The sequence below is a fragment of the Lampris incognitus genome, chromosome 11 (assembly GCF_029633865.1).
Source record: "Lampris incognitus isolate fLamInc1 chromosome 11, fLamInc1.hap2, whole genome shotgun sequence".
Lineage (NCBI taxonomy): Eukaryota > Metazoa > Chordata > Actinopteri > Lampriformes > Lampridae > Lampris > Lampris incognitus.
Genome location: NC_079221.1, coordinates 18,855,111 through 18,872,360, shown reverse-complemented (window position 1 = coordinate 18,872,360; position 17,250 = coordinate 18,855,111). Strand labels below are relative to the sequence as shown.

Below are 17,250 nucleotides of genomic sequence, written 5' to 3'. Positions count from 1 at the left end.
ACCAAGCATCCTCAGCCCCTTCTATTTCCTGTTATTTCTACTGAAGCATCTTATGCAGCTTCAGTAAAATGCTTGACTGAGGTTTCAATCAGCTGCTACCCAGGTATGAAGAAAGCAATGCAAAGAAAATCCCATCTGCCTTCTTTTTTTGGGGGGGTATTTCCCCCCCCAATTGTATTTGGCCAATTACCTCACTCTTCTGAGTCGTCCCGTTCACTGCTCCACCCCCTCTGCCAATCCGGGGAGGGCTGCAGACTACCACATGCCTCCTCCAATACATGTGGAGTCACCAGCTGCTTCTTTTCACCTGACAGTGAGGAGTTTCACCAGGGGGATGTAGTGCGTGGGAGGATCACGCTATTCCCCCCAGTTCCCCCTCCCCCCTGAACAGGCACCCCAGCCAACCAGAGAAGGCACTAGTGCAGTGACCAGGACGCATACCCACATCCGGCTTCCCACCCGCAGACACGGCCAATTGTGTCTGTAGGGGTTTTTGTAGGGGTTTTTGTGCAGATGCACAAAAAGGTTATGACAATATATGACATATAGAATATATGATATTTCTTAATCATTTCACACAAAAAGGTTATAACAATATATGATGTCATATATTGTCATAACCTTATTGTGTGAAATGATTAAGAAATATCATATATTCTATATTTGTTTCAGTTTATTCTGTTTTTTGAAAAACTTGAAAATATGACTTAGGCCATTATTTTAAGAAGGTGACGATATGAGAGTTTCCAAAATCCATCCATCCATTATTCAAACTGCTTACCCTGCTCTCAGGGTCGCAGGGACGCTGGAGTCTATCCCAGCGGTCATTGGGCGGCAGGCAGGTAGACACCGTGGACAGGCCGCCAGGCCATCACAGGCTTTCCAACTTTCCAACACTTTCCACTTTCCGACATATCATATCCTATTGTCATTTTGTGTGTGTGTCTGTGTGTGTGTGAGAGAGAGAGAGAGGGAGAGAGAGAGCGAGAGAGAGAGAGAGAGAGAGAGAGAGAGAGTGAGTGAGTGAGAGAATGAGAGATTTGTGGCCTTGTGTAAAGTTCAAAATCAAAGAGTTGGAGTCTCTATCAAACAGAGCAAAACACAGTCCGATAAAAAACAATACTTCACACAAGTTCAAAGCTGGCTGTCAAATCAATAAACGGTAGCCTAACAATAATCAATGAAAATCACAAAATCAAAGTAGGGACACCTGTGAGTATGTTTGGAGAGGGAAAAATATCTCTGCGGCATTTTTCCTTGTTATTTTGTGGCTTCATAACTGATTCAGTTAACCTATCGGTGCACATGTATTGCCATTGCTGATAAAGAGTGATGAAATGCTCAAAAAATATTTATATTTGTTCATTAATTCAAATGGACCCCCCCCTTATCCCCTGAGTAATAAATTGGTGTTCACTAAAAATAAGTTAACAGTTAAATGTTGTTAAACTGTGTATAAAACTGGACACACACACACCCAAATCTTTCTCTCATTCTCTCACACATATATGTACACCTGCACACATCCCCCACTTAACACAGAAACACACACACACAAATTGTGTGCGGTTAACCCCCTCAGCGTTTGGATTAAGAGGTTTAACCCGGTCCTGCCGCTGCCTTGAACAGCACTCGTAATCTGCCGCATTTATGATATTACATTTTCAGCCATTGAATCAGGTCAGATCATCTAATCCCTTAGCCTGCTACAGATCTCCATTCAACTTCCCCGTTCGGCCCATGACCCACCCCCTCTCACCATCCCCCACCGCCAAGCCCCCTCATGCCTTCTCACCCACCGTCACGCAATGGAAGCCAAAACCATTGACGACCAATAGGAGTGCGGGCTTCCTCATTACTGTCGGGCTGCCAAAATCCTTTTCAGTTGAAACAACAAAACATCATTGAAAATATTTACTAAATTGCATGCAGATTAGGGACATGGTATGATTGTAGTGAGATTTCTCTCAAAAGCTTGTAAGCCTCAAACCAGGTTTTACACTAAACAGCATGCTGCTGTTTGTGTAGGAGACAGACTAGTGTCTTTCGTAACCTATTGGAAATGGGGAATTACGTAAGTCACTGGAGCCCAGAGATGCACACTGACAGGAAGAGTAATCTAGGGGGGAAATATTAAGTAAATATTTGTACTCCTCATAGACTGTCAGCAACATAATGCCACAGTAGGTGTTTTACCGAGCTGTCATTTGAATTATCATATAAATAGTCACTGATTGGGTTGTAATTTCCCCTAATTATATTTTTAAGAAACATCACTGGGTTCTTGGTGATGGACTCACAAAATTGTTTCATTAGCAGTTGTTTTTTTTTTTCTTTCGATTTTTACCCCTTTTTCTCCCAAATGTACTTGGCCAATTACCCCACTCTTCCGAGCCATCCCAGTCGCTGCTTCACCCCCTCTGCTGAGCCGGGGAGGGCTTCAGACTACCACTAGCCTCCGCCAATGCACGTGGAGTCGCCAGCTGCTTCTTTTCACCTGACAGTGAGGAGTTTCGCCAGGGGGACGTAGTACATGGGAGGATCACGCTGTTCCCCCCAGTTCCCCCTCTCCCCCCGAACAGGCACCCCGACCAACCAGAGGAGGCGCTAGTGCAGCAACCAGGACACATACCCACATCCGGCTTTCCGCCCGCAGACACGGCTAATTGTGTCTGTAGGGATGCCCGACCAAGCCGGAGGTAACACAGGGATTCGAACCGGCGAATCCGGATGCCCGTTAGCAGTTGTTTTGAGTGGGGACAAGTGGTAGTGTAACAAAGTACTTGCAATACCTTCTCTATGAAGTTATGTTTCCTCCACACTTATGTGTACTGAAATCATTTTTGTGAGAATATGTCTGATTACAATGGTCTGTGTTTCATTTTGACAGGGTTGTTCCCTGATGTTGGAGGTGGCTACTTCCTTCCAAGGCTCCAAGGGAAGCTGGGCCTGTTTCTAGCCCTAACTGGCTTCCGTCTCAAAGGTCGCGATGTGCAGAGGGCTGGTGTCGCCAGTCACTTTGTGGAGTCACAGAAGGTAAAGGAAGTTGACACATAGAGCTGTATGACCACCTCGCCCCCTGCTCTTCTTATTCAGGAAAGTAAATGACAAATGTTCTGTATTGTAACACCAGTTATGTAAGCACCATTGAACTTGGGACTTAACCCCCAAATCCTCTCCAAAGTTGATGACTGTTGTGGTCAAGTGTAAATGTGTGTAATTAGTTGCATGTGAAGGAGTGCAGCACTAAAATAGAGCATACATAGTCAACAGTCCTTTCGAGGTTAAATAAAAATTGGTAAGGAACTGGTCCTAGTGTAAACACACACACACACTGCAATTTAGCTTTTTCATAAGCCTAGCCACACTAAAAGCATATGATGTAATATCAGAAATATGCTTCTGCAAGGACAAGGGCAGAAGTAGGAGGGAGGGAGGCCATAGCACCGCTGGAGAGCCGGATGCTGAGTCACTGGGTATCTGACTAATATTTACAGGTGCCGACGTTGGCTTGCTGGCCCAAAGGCAGTAGCTGTTTGTCCTGGTTCGCTTTACTCTTAGAGTAAGGTCAGAACAGTGGGTGTTTGGAGCTCAAATTGGATCACAACCAGGACAGGCGAGTCACAGGAAATGGGTGGGGTGGTGGATATAATTTTGTGCATCAAAAAATTATAAAATAGTGCAATATAGAGATTTTTTTCTTTTACAATATTTGGAATGGAGACAAAAAATAAAAACATAGAGAAAAACATTTAGTAACACATAATGTAAAACATATCAGCAACTGAAAACAACTGAATAAAAGCCACGTGATCAACAAAAATCCAATTCAAGACACCAGGAATGGGTATAATACTCTCATATAGGCAACTATATTTTCAGAATGGGAATATCCGGCCAGCAAGTAAATTTATTAATTGTAATTACCTGGGTTCAAAAGAGGGTTTTTTTCCTTTGGAAAATGTGTTACTTATGGACTGGAATTCTATTTTAAATTCTATTGTTAATTTCCTTTCTTCTGCCATAGATTTCAGCCTTGGAGAATGAGCTGGTAAATTTGAAGGCTCCTTCTGCTGAAGCCCTCTCCAGAGTGCTAGAATCCTATCAGAAACAGGTATGAAAGCAGGCTTTCCCTCACAACCACAGAATTGATAAAGAGCACGATTCAGTCTGTTAATGGTAACTCAGGTTATTGTGTTAGCCAATGTACACATGGATATCTAAATGGAATATATATAAAGATGTATAGAAACAGCCTTACCCAGTAAAAAACAAACTATAGTATCTGTTCCATCATTCGTACATGCCATAATCACTGCACCAGTTTTTGGGTATGCTGCTGAGCTTTTTTTTTTGTTGTTGTTGTTTTTTTCCCTTTCGCCCACAGAGTAGCCTGGATGCTGAGAAACCCTTTGTCTTGGACCAGCACATAGCTGATATTGACAGGTAGACCTCAACTCTCGGTTGTTGTGGCAAGTGTCTAATATCCACTTAGAGAGAGTTGTTTGACTTAAAGTTACTGTAGACTCGAGCACAAAGTACTGACAAAACAACTGAAGTGTAGAGAAATGAAAATTGGGGAACTGTGGTGGGGATAGTGGATGACTAACATTCTCAATAATTATAATCACAATAAATCAAGTCAAGTCAATTTTATTTGTGTAGCCCAATATCACAGATTACAAATTTGCCTTAAGGGGCTTTACAGCAACACAACAGCCTGTCCTTAGACCCTCGCATTGGATAAGGAACAACTCCCTAAAAAAACCTTTAACAGGGAGAAACAAGAAGAAGAAACCTATTTACAAGAAAATAAGCTTAATGATGACAATGATGATATTGTTTTTGAACCGAAATAATAATTATTAAACATATTTGTAAAGCACAAACATTTCTTGGGCATTGCAAAAAAAACTCCAGAAATCAGGAGTTTTGATTTGGTTGCCAGCAATGGAAGACTAATTTTACTAGACAGCTCTCGGGTTTGTGTGTGTGTGCGTGTGTGTGTGTGTGTGTGTGTGTGTGTGTGTGTGTGTGTGTGTGTGTGTGTGTGTGTGTGTGTTGGGGGGGGGGTAGACTCAGCAAACCCCCAGCCCACCTTTGGTTAATAGCAAATGTTAAACAATGCTTTCCCAGTACCCAGCAGTAGTGCCAGGATAGATGGGTAGAAATAAGCAGGTATAGGTCAGAAAGGAGAGACTTTGACAAAATGTAGCAAGCACCCTCGCAGGGTTTTTACAGTAAGACCTTGCCGTCATAAATCAAAGGTTTGCTGTCTGTCAGTCTTGCTGGCTGTCTGTCTGTCTGTGCATGTAAGTACATTACAGTATGTTAGCCATCTCGCATGGCTAAAAAAAAAAGAGTTCAACAAAAAGCTTTTTCCATTTTGGGAAAGTTTTGTGCTTTTTCTTTAAGAGTTACCACATTGAATATTCAGTTGTTTTATCTGCAGTGAAGGCACAGCTGACTTCCTCATCTAGAGTGACACACAGTGAGTGAACAGTTAAAGTCAGCTAGGACAAATCGAGAGGACACATGGCTTCTTATGGGAATAAAACCCGTGATATTCCAGTTACAGTCTAACCACCAGGCCATCCTGCTACCTGTCCATCAAAAAAGGATATTTGATCCTTTCAAAGTATTCATTTATTTAATTTAGAAGATCCAGTTGTTTAATAGGTGTAAGTTTAATTGAGCTCAGTTCTATTTGCTCACCATAGTGAATTGCTAACACGCTTTGGCCTCTTTTTGCCTTAAGGTTGTTCACCTCAAACAGTGTGGAGGGCATTCTACACAACCTGAAGACAGATGCCTCATCTTTTGCTAAGAAACAGGCAGAGGTAGGCCATTGACATGTGGATGGAAATAATGCATGTTTCATTTGTCCACTCCAGTAAATATAAATAAATTGGTTATCTGTTTTAGTGGTTCTTTGAAAACCCATCTAAAAGCACAGCACATTGTGTACACAAATGGAAGAGGGACGATAGGACCTTGAGCAGTCTTTTGAATATATACCTTCTGTGTCAGTGGTCATGGAAACCATTTCAAGGACCATTTATGAGGTCTAGTATACGTCTTTACATTTCCTACCAGCAGAAAAGATAGCTGAGAGCACTGGAAGCCATCCAGGGAATCGTTCGGCTTTAGCAATAGATTAATTAGTAATTGCATCAGTTTAAGCACTTAATGAGGTTAGGCTTCTGTCTTGTTAGCTGGTTGGAAGGTACTGACAAATGTCCGTCCACTGAGATTTAGGAGGACTTAGCTTAGCCGGGCTATTTGTGCGGCTTTGCTTTATTCTATCAACTTGCTCAGTCCCTTCATACGTTTCGGGGCAGCAGGGTGAACAGTGAGTATGGAGGTTATACGCTTCAGCAGGACAACCCTGGCTCAGCTCCCCCCACAGTGGCAAACATGACCCCTGTTTTGAGCTATATATTATATATCCATACTAACTCCAGGGCCGCTTTTCTTGAGTTAAGTCTGCATCTTTCAGGGAGAAATTGAGTATCACAATATTGTTATTTAATTGTCTGCCTTCACAAATATGATTTGTTTTGCATAGTTCCTCTGACTGACTTATTTAAACCTAACTGGTCAAATCAGATTAGATGCATGAAAGACAATAAACAGCCTCAGCAAATGGTGCACATGTCCTCAGTTTCTGCTCTCCCCCTACCCCTTTTTCATTTTTTTTTCTTCTACTGACTGCTCAAAGTCCAGTTTGGGATGGGGACGCAGTTAATGCCAGCACTTAATAATGTTTGCTTATGAGGGATAGTTACTTTATTACAACCTGTGCTAGACTGTGGAGGCCAAGGTGCATAGTCTGTGAGTTTTTAAAGCTGAAATCTGGGATTTCCCTGATCTGTTTCTTTCTATGACTGTGAGAACTACAGACAAGGTGGCGCAACCCTTGTTGCTTGTGTGCAATCAGCTCAGCAGTGCACATTTGCCATCCAAAAAAAAAAAGGAATGCTCAGACCAAAGTTAACACAGGCAATCTAATATCTAGTGAACTACATCAAACTAAATGGGAACAGTGTTCTATTGTGATATTGATTGTAGAATTGGTATATTACATGTCCAATACAAGCATCGTCACATCATCACCATATTGCAACACTTTTTCCTGCTTGAGTAGGAACGTTTTAGGCACTGCAGGAGTGTTAATATTAATCGTTGAAAATTTCAACAACAGTGTATGGAAAGTGTGTCCAACCATGATAAAGATGCCAGTTCGTATAATTTAACCTGACTACATGTACCAGATGGATTAAACAGCTATTTATTAACAGAGAAAAATTCAAAATTTTATCTTCAAGGCATTTTAAACTAAAATATAGTTAATTTTAATTATAAATAAATATAGATGCAGATATTCCTGAGACAGATATCCCTTGACAGTTGTGAGTTCTGTTGTTATAACCATCCATCCATTCCATTATCCAAACCGCTTAGCCTGCTCAGGGTCATGGGGTTGCTGGAGCCTATCCCAGCAGTCATTGGGCGGCAGGTGGGGAGACACCCTGGACAGGCCGCCAGTCCATCACAGGGCCCACACACACACACACACACATTCACACCTAGCGACAATTTAGTATGGCCAATTCGCCTGACCTACGTGTCTTTGCACTGTGGGAGGAAACCCATGCACACACAGGGAGAACATGCAAACTCCACACAGAGGACGACCTGGGACAACCCCCAAGGTTGGACTACCCCGGGGCTCGAACCCAGGACCTTCTTGCTGTGAGGCGACCGCACTAACCACTGCACCACTGTGCCATTGTTATAACCATGTGCATCAATGTGTCGTTAAAGTGACAATCTCAACAGATTTTGTCTATCCATTTGATGACCATATTTCGCGAGTTAACCATCTTTAATGCTTCTCTCTGATTGGTCCACCAGAAAGGAAGTTCCACCTTATCCTTTCTGGTGAGATCCTCTCTGGTGGGCCAATCACTGCTTGCTAGATAATTAAATGTCAGTTACTATCTTGTGTTAATATACTATTCAAGTGGAAGCCCGCTTCTGGTGTGGGAAGATGGCGGTGCAAATTCACGTTTGCAGCGGCCTCACCCAGTACCGGTGTGGGAAGATGGTGGTGCGAATTCACATTTGTGGCAGCCTCACCCAGTACCGTCCATGCAGTGTCTTTGTTCCCATCTGCGTCTACGTTTTGTCTTCGTTTGATGGCTGGGAGAGCTGGTGCTGGATTGGCTGGGAGGGCTTGGTCTGCTTTGTCTGGTGGGCCCAGGGACCATGGCCCCTGCCTGGAGCTGCGCCTGAGGAGGAAACACCGAGGGCAGTCTGACGGGTCGCGGAAGCAGGGCAGGCTAAGCTAACTGCTAGCCCATGCAGACCGGCAGTTCCATCAGTCATGCTTGGCTGGCGTTCATTCCCTTGGACAGTGATTTTTTTTTTGTTTAGTTTGTATACATGTTTTAGTTTGGATATGTGTGTTCTTGTAGTTCTTGTAGTTTTTGGATCTGTTTTTGTCTTTGTGCTGCACTGCTGTGGGCTGGGGGAAACAGCATTTCGTTTCCGACAAAGTGTTCCTGATTCCTGATTTTTGTTGGACCAAGCAGAGCTGCTGTCTTGTTGGTCCACTTGAAAGTTTGGTATTTTTTTCCATGAATGTCGCCAGTTAAAGGCTTTCATCATTGGGGTGATAGGCTGAATCACAACTGTCTTACCTCCTTCAACAAAAGATAGTATCTTAGCGGATATTTATTTAGGTGTAAAACGTCAAGATTGTGATTCACATGTTGCAGAATCAGTGACGTCAGAGGTGTCTGTTTCTACGCGCAGCTTGAGATTTTTTCACAGGAAGGGTCAGACCGACACAGTTTTTTAAAAATTCAAACACTTTCAGAAGCAAAGACTTTCATGAACTGAGAGTGAGCTGAATCATTATTGTTTTACCATAGCTGGTGATAAGTAGTAATGAAATGGGCATTCGTTTATATGAAAACATTCAAGATTAGCTGCTTTTAACCCACACATATCGCAGGTATCCTCTGTAGCTGTGGAATATTACATTAGGGCTGGTGCCGACTCTCTTTGTGACGGTATGATCACATGGCCACAAGAAGTTTACTGTACAGAATCAAATTTCAGCTGAACCGCTATCTGCCAAGGCCATTAAAAATGCATGACAATACATGATGGAGACACTGTCTGTCTTTGTTGACACAATACAGTACTTGTTGTTGGGTTGTGCATTACTTATTTTACAGCATGCTCACTGCATAGAGTTGCATTCTGACATGACTTGGAGGATGAGATGGAAGATATATATATATATCTGTGTGTGTGTGTGTGTGTGTGTGTGTGTGTATGTAAAGATCCACACTTTTATAGGATGTAAAAAATAAAATAACAAAACATCCTATCTCCCCCTCGCCAGATCCTGTTGAAAATGTCTCCCATGTCGCTGAAGATCACACACAAACAGCTTGAGAAAGGCGCATCTCTGAGTCTGCAGGACGTTTTGGTTATGGAGTACCGTCTAAGTCAAGCCTGCATGGTAAAAATCAACAGAACTAGGGCCTGGGTGTCAGGGTAGCATAGCGGTCTACTTCATTGCCTACCAACACAGGGATCACCTGTTCGAATCCCCTTGTTACCTCCAGCTTGGTCGGGTGTCCTTACAAACACAATTGGCTGTGTCTGCGGGTGGGAAGCCGGATGTGGGTATGTGTCCTGGTCACTGCACTAGCATCTCCTCTGGTCAGTCGGAACGCCTGTTCAGGGGGGAAGGGGAACTGGAGGGAATAGCGTGATCCTCCCATCGCTACATCCCCCTGGCAAAACTCCTCACTGTCAGGTGAAAAGAAGTGGCTGGCGACTCCACATGCATCACAGGATACATGTGGTAGTCTGCAGCCCTCCCCAGATCGGCAGAGGGGGTGGAGCAGCGAATGGGACAGCTCTGAAAATACGGTAATTGGCAAAGTACAATTAGGGAGAAAAAAGGGGGGGGCATAACTAAGTGGCAGGCTTACCCTGTTAAGAAAATATCATAAAATGTCATCCACTCTTTTGCCTTCCATTCTCTCACTTCAACACCCCTAATAAAGTAAAACAGGTTTAGGAGGGATAGTAAAACCTTCTTTGGGATTAGGAGCTAAAACTGTAACACTGCAAAATATACTGAAATCAATTGCAAGAACAAATTTGTTTTTGTCAGCTACACCATTGCTCATATACTATTTGTTCCTTGACATATTAGCCTACATTTATTTCCAGAAGTTACATAACCTTTTGAGCATTTCCTCCATTGATGTATATGACTGTATGATTAGAAATGTCCCTTGCTAAGTCAAAACCTGCTAGGAGAGGACGTCGTGTCATGGGTTTTCTTGTTTCTGTTGTTTGCAGAGGGGCTGTGACTTCTATGAGGGTGTAAGAGCTGGTAGGTTGTCTGACTTTTCATTGTTTTGTTTTGGAGTTTTTTTCCTTCAAAAATAAGTGTCATAATGGATCTTTCACATTCTAATTGGAAAATGACATTTACCGTAGCAAAGGTCACACTTGAATCCATGTTAGAACTGAAAGCAAATATGGGTTTAATCAAACAGCAGATAAGTAGATGGTTCTCCTTCTATTACGTATCATTAAATTCAGCTATCGCTTGCTAACTGTATCTGTAGTTTTAGCAAACAAAATGCAGTCAGAAACCACCAAACTTTTACTGGGGATTTTAAAACACAAAGTGTAGTTGTTCTCCAAGGATGATGATTGTTTTAATGTTGGCAGATTGAACAATGCTGCCCTTGGAGCAGGGTATTTGAATGGTGATGCAAAATAATGGTGGGATGTAGGGTAATGATAAACTAGAGTACAATGACAAAATACATTTCTGATCTGAAAAAGCTGCTGTCATATTGTCTATCTGCATTGCACCAAAAATGGTGCCCAACCTAACCTTACGTGTAGAGGCTCTGCAGCGCTTCTCGCATCTGACATGCAGTTGTTGAAATAATGTTTCCAATCTCTTTGTGCATCACCAGTGTTGATTGATAAGGACCAGAGTCCCAAGTGGAATCCATCATCAATTGAAGAGGTATCGGAGCAGAGTGTGAATGATTGCTTCTCCTCAATGGGAGAGAAAGATCTGCGCTTCTGAGGTCCTGGTCACTAGAAGCAGCCTTCCACTCGAGTCTCACCACTAAGCCTTTTCAGAATGGGATCATCCCGGTCAACTTCCTGTCATCATATCTATCCATTAACGGTCAGTTGTAAACAAGGATCCAACTCCAAAGGAACAGTAGTTGTGAAGAAGACACAGGGTGTGTTTGGATGGAAATTTCCATATTGACTAGTCAATTTATTACATCTAACAAATAAATTTCTTTCTTAAAACAAGTGAAACATTCTACTGGTTTGTAGAGAATTATACTTTCAAAAATGTCAAATGCACGGTTGTTTCAGGAACCGAAACGGCATCATTATTTTAAAGAAAGGTAGAAGAAGCTGGTAAAATATAGTATAAAGGAAACTACACTTTATTCATTCTCTTGAAATAAGCCAGTTTGCCTGCTAAAGAAAATCCACCCTGCGAACGTATTCACATATTTTAGAAAGAATAAATACATTTGAAGACTCAGTTCTATATTAAGGAACTTAAGATAGATATTTTTGCGGTGTTATTATGTATTATATGCTGTTAAAAATATATTGTTTGATTATAGAATAGGTTTTAATTTTAAGCTATTAACGACAATGAGACTGTCGGGTTTAACATTCTCTCATCAATTGAATGTCTCAATAAGGATTTTTTAAGCTGTTCGAATGCAGTCGAGGAAAAGGAAATTATATCTGGTCACAGCCAGAAATGGAAAATGGTTTACTCTGTGACAGACTCAGTTACAGATGCCCTGTAGGTCATACATAGAAAATGTGTTCATAGTGCAAACATCCTCATGGGAAGTGGAGCCTCTTTCTACATAAGTTATCTCCATCTTGAGTGTTCTGCAGCTCTTTTCTGATGCAAGTCAAATGGTCAGTGACTCAGAGGTTAGCCACTCTGCAGCATCACATTGACCCATAGACATGGGGGGGTGATCTCACCTCTGAGTGCCTTATAGTGTTTCCTGTGGATGACTGTTGATGTGAAAAGATTCATTATCACCTCTATTTCTGCAGTAAGTGCCCTTTCAATGGTGTTTTTTTGTTGTTGTCATTTTTATCACTGATTCGTGACCCTCTAGGGTTTTTTTTCTGAATATCTTGCAATTTTCTAAATGTACGTTGGACAAAAGGTACCTCTTGTGTTTTCCGTGTATTGGGGATGGATTACACCTGGCTCAATGACCTCATTTACACTCCTGAGGTAAATGATAGATATGGAAGTAATTATCATTGTTTAATCCCATTAATTTGTCTAAATAAAGGTTGTTTCAAGTGGGAGCCACTGCATTTTCAAAACCTAATTTGGAATTCGACAGCCATTTCTAAAACCTGCATATTGCGGCATCATATTTTATCTTTTTGTTTGGCATAATGTGACTTTTGACAAATGCTTGTTCATTGTTGCTGTAAGAAACCCATTGGGAATGCCTTTTTGCTCAAAGTGTGTATTTCTTTAGAATTTGTGAGACCTACAGAATCTGGTTAGGCTGCATCCTGAGTTAACCCTCAATAAAGAGAGTTGTTAAAAAATTATATGCTTTTATTTTTGCACTTATATGCTGTACCTTTCCCATTTTGTTTCTTAATTTACACATTTAGTTAAGATTTCTTGGTGGACAACAACTTGTGGTTGAACAGGACAAACTATGACTGCTTAAGGTCACATTCCTGAAGATTTGCATACAAATACTGTAAAGGTCCTTTTGTCACTGACACATATAAGACAATAGATTTTCTGCAAATATCTAAATCATAAAAGCTTTTGTACTCACTCATTTTAATGCATACTGTTGGTTAGGACGTTCCTGGTTTTGTTTTTTACATCTTCATCATACCTGCCACATGTGGAAGAATAAGGCAGGTAAACAAGGTGTTTGGAGAGAAAGCAACATTGCTGTCGCCACCATGCAGATATCGGCCAGACCAAGCTCACAAAAGAGCCTTACTAACAGATACACCAACATCAATAGCTAAAACACAGGTTCCACCTTAATGTGGTTCAGCAGGGAGGAAGGTACGGACACAGTCTTCTAATTTGAAGGGATATCTGGGCGTTGGAGTGCTCACACACTACTACATTTATCAGGTATCACCATAGCTGTCAATAAATTAAACAGAAACAACAGTTTATTACACCTTCCACGTAAGGTGCTTCTGTAAAACAGCTTGTTTAAGATCTTTACTCTCAAAGGGCTGGTTTGAACTTTGTACTTAAACAGACCTTATGTCCAAAAAGACAGTACATTGTTTTCAGTTGTAAGCTGATGTATGTTGGAAAGCCCTTGTTAAGAAGAGGAGTTTAGTTTGGCTCCTGCTAGTATTACTGGTATTGTGCACTCACTTCAGTTTACTGGTAAGGTTATTGGCCCTTTAAGAAATACAGAGACTTTCCGGTTCTAACCAGCTTGTCTCAGTCCATCTGTCTGCTAGTGAGCTACAGTTTACCACTTTCATTTCGAGGAAATTGTGTGTCAATGACAGATACAATCACACATTCTTCAAATAAATATCCTCAAACTGAAGCTCCGCTTCCGTGACTCTCTAACCGGAGTCACACCGCCATAGTGTTCACCAGCTCTATTCAGCGCATCTGTAGAGGCCCTAGACGTCTGTTATATTGGTCCTTCGAGCCGGATGGAGCTCCTTCAAGACGCTATGGCAGACCAGGACACCGCAGAGACATCGGCTTGTCCCCCTCAGAGAGAAACACCTACCTCACCATCTACGCGACTTCGAGGTGGGCTATGAACCTCAACCACAAGATGAACCTCCAAAGGCTCTATCCCACGCATCACAGCGCTGGGCTAGTGAGACGAGGGCCCCATCTATGAGGAGCAAGCACCCACATCAGTCGATCCCATCTAGATGCCTGGCGAGTGAGGCAAGGGTTCCATCTGAGGGTAGTAGGTCCTCCCATCAGTCGATTCCTAGGACCGCCACCAGGTCCGGTGTTGGTTCCCTTCATTCATCTGTGGGTGTATACCCCCAACATGCTCTGTCACCAGTGGAAGAAATCCTTCAGGAGAGTATCCACCGCCTGGAGCTCGAGGAGTTACAGGGCCAGGTCCTAGAAGACTACAACGCTGATTTGGAGTGTCAGCGCCTCAACACCCAGGCCCGGGAAGCACAGCACCAACAGCAGACAGCACAAGAAGAAGCACAACGCCTACAGCAGGAGGCACAAGATGCACGGGAAGCTATCGCCAAGCAACTTGACAGGCAGAGGTGACTGAAGAAGAGGGAGAAGGAACTTAAGGTAGCCAAGCTAGTCACCTCACTCCTCCACAAAAACCAGAGATGGAGGGACCACATCGTAGTGCATTGTCTTCAAGGCGCTTCTACTCTCTACCAGTGATAAATGCTCCATCCGCCAATGCTCCTGCAGGCTTACTGTGTCAATCCATCTCTCATCTACACTCTACACTCCCTCCCATGCTACCAGCAGTATCTAAGCTGACTTATCCTCCAACTGGGTTGCAGCACCATGCAGTGGCACCCATGCCTCTAGCACACCCTACCGTATCACAGAGCATGCATCTCCTGCTGGCTCACCCCGTCGTCATCACTTCAGTGATGTTCCCTCCAGCACAGGTAATGTCGACCTTCACTGCAGCCCCTGTGTCGTTGTACCCCGCTCCCATTGTGCCTGCTCCCACCGAGCTTCCCACGAGGTCACACAAAGTTTCTGTAGCTACACCGGACATCCAGACCCAGCGGTATCATGCCATTGGATCCACTGCAATGCAGACTCCTACGTACTGTGTGACCACCTCTACCACAGCTCAACCATACCAGCACGTGAGTTCCGCTGCACCCCACATGGCTGCTATCCCGCCATGGATTACATCAGGGCATTCCCAGCATCCAGGTTCAGAGATGCTGATTGTCTCTTCTTATGGCATCCCCCAGCTGATGCTACCAGTCTTCAAGCGTGACCACGAAAGTGACTTTGCTCTACTCTAGATGGCCTTGGATAACTTGATGGGCCATGGGCACCTGACTGAACAGTATAAGTACCAAGTGCTTCTCAGCCGCTTGAAGCTCCCCAGTGCCCTCCACCTAGCAAAGGCCTACATGTATGACCCTCGGCCTTATACTGCTGCATTGCAAGCCTTACAAGACAAATACGATCAACCCCGACAGCTCATCCAGTCAGAGCTAGGTGCCATCCTCAACTCCTCTACCATCAAATTTGGTGACATTGAAGCCTTTGGCTCCTTCGCCCTGTCCATCCAGTCTCTGGTGGGCATGCTGGGGACACTTGAAGGGCCAAATGGGTACGAGTTAAGATGTGGATCCCACGTCGACCGGCTCCTAAGCAGGATGCCTCCATCATTCAGGGATGGATTTATCGAATACTTTCTGAGCCACAGCATTCTCCAGACAGGGTCAGACATGACATATATGCTACCTGACCTGGTAGCCTGGCTCCAGATGAAGCCACAAGCTAAGCGCCTCTCAAGCCGAGCTGCAGTGCACTACCAGTGTGATGCACCCAAGCCAGTCAAGAAGGATCAACGTGTCACTCATTACAAGGAGAAGACCACGACCATCCTTCTCAATGCTGAGGAATTCACTAGTACTCTAGAGCCTGCTTGCTCCAAGGCCACCTTCAAGTCCAAGCCATATTGTCCTTTTTATGACAACAAGGAGCACTTCTTCAATGCCTGTGATGACTTCAAGAAGTTATCTACCAGCCAGGTCGTGAAGTGGATCCAAGAGAGGAAATGGTGCTGGAAGTGTGGCTGCAACCACTCCGCTGAAGCATGTACTCTGGAGCGCCCATGCAAGACCTGCAAAGAGCAGCGCCTTACCATTCTGCATGACTCCGTCCAACAGGGTGAAACCAAAGTCTACATGGTCACTACACCACCCATCAAGGTCTATCTCAACCGGCCCAACCATCCACAACAGGTGATGCTAAAGGCTGTCAAGGTCATCTTGAGGAACAGAGACCAAGCCCTGGAGACCTCTGCCGTGGTGGTCCAAACGAAGTGTCATTCTCCCTCAAGCCATGCAGAGCCTAAACCTTCTCAGACAGCCAGAGGCTCTCCATCCACAGACAGTCCAGCAAAATCTCAAACAGCGCCAGGGCAGCTACGTCTCCTTTGATGTTTCTCCACTGTGCATGCCTTCCCAGAAGTACTGGAGCCACCAGGCCTTCACCGCCAAAGGCCTCAGCCTGGCTGAACACTCCTACCCCGTGGCTGCACTACAGAAATGCTACAAGCACCTCTGCAGCCTGCCCTTACCGCCAGTCGACCATGCCCAGCCGCTGCTTCTGATTGGTTCAGATATGCCACACCTCCTGATCCCAGTACAGCCCGTACGTGCAGGCCCACTATTTGGTCCTGTTGACATCTGCACCTGACTAGGATGGTCACTCCAGGGTCCGGCGAGCCTTACCCAGACTATGTCTTTTTCACAGTGCCTCCGCATCTCCGCTGTCTCCCCTGCCACCGAGCTCTTCAAGAATATTGAGTGCCTCTGGCAAGTCAACACTCTTCCTTACGTAAGAAGGAAGCCACCCACTCCAAGCAGGACCAGCAAGCCATGGCCGTGCTCCAGGCATCCACCACCAGGGTCGAGGCCGATGGAGTCCAGCACCACGCTAGCCCCCTGCTTCGGCGAGCAAATGCTACTCCACTTCATGCTGCAAAGGAAGCTGTGCTACCGTGCCATCGCAGCATAGAGATAAGACTTGCCAAGGACCCTAGGCAGGCAGAGGTCTACTGTAATGAGATACGGAAACTGGAGAAGGCTGGTTACGTGGCAAGGATAACCCCCAAAGAAGCTGACCAGTCTGCAGAATCCATTCAACACCATATGGTGACCAACAACAGTAAGGACAGGATTGTCTTTAACTGTTCGTTTCAGTACCAAGGCCTGTCCCTAAATGACCTTCTGCTCCCTGCACCTGCACTCGGGCCTACCCCTTGGTGTCCTCTTCAGGTTCTGCCAACATACCATGGCAGTCAGTGGAGACATCAAAAGCATGTTTCACCAGATCTGCCTGCTGCCCACTGACAAGCCAGTGCTATGCTTCAACTGGAGGAACATGGAGAGAGAGCAGGAGCTGAGCATTTATGAGTGGCAGGTACTCCC

The 17,250-nt window shown here is 44.2% G+C and overlaps 1 protein-coding gene across 1 annotated transcript in view; it reads left to right on the top strand.

Moving 5' to 3' along the window:
- The window catches only part of hibch (3-hydroxyisobutyryl-CoA hydrolase), a 38,500-nt gene extending 25,830 nt beyond the window's left edge, over positions 1-12,670 (top strand). The window contains exons 8-14 of the mRNA XM_056289704.1: positions 2,891-3,036; positions 4,028-4,114; positions 4,388-4,446; positions 5,759-5,840; positions 9,419-9,538; positions 10,393-10,426; positions 11,025-12,670. Of these exons, the coding sequence (XP_056145679.1) occupies positions 2,891-3,036; positions 4,028-4,114; positions 4,388-4,446; positions 5,759-5,840; positions 9,419-9,538; positions 10,393-10,426; positions 11,025-11,140 (644 nt within the window). The 3' untranslated portion in view covers positions 11,141-12,670. The remainder of the gene's footprint in view (positions 1-2,890; positions 3,037-4,027; positions 4,115-4,387; positions 4,447-5,758; positions 5,841-9,418; positions 9,539-10,392; positions 10,427-11,024) is intronic.
- Positions 12,671-17,250: the final 4,580 nt, after the last annotated feature.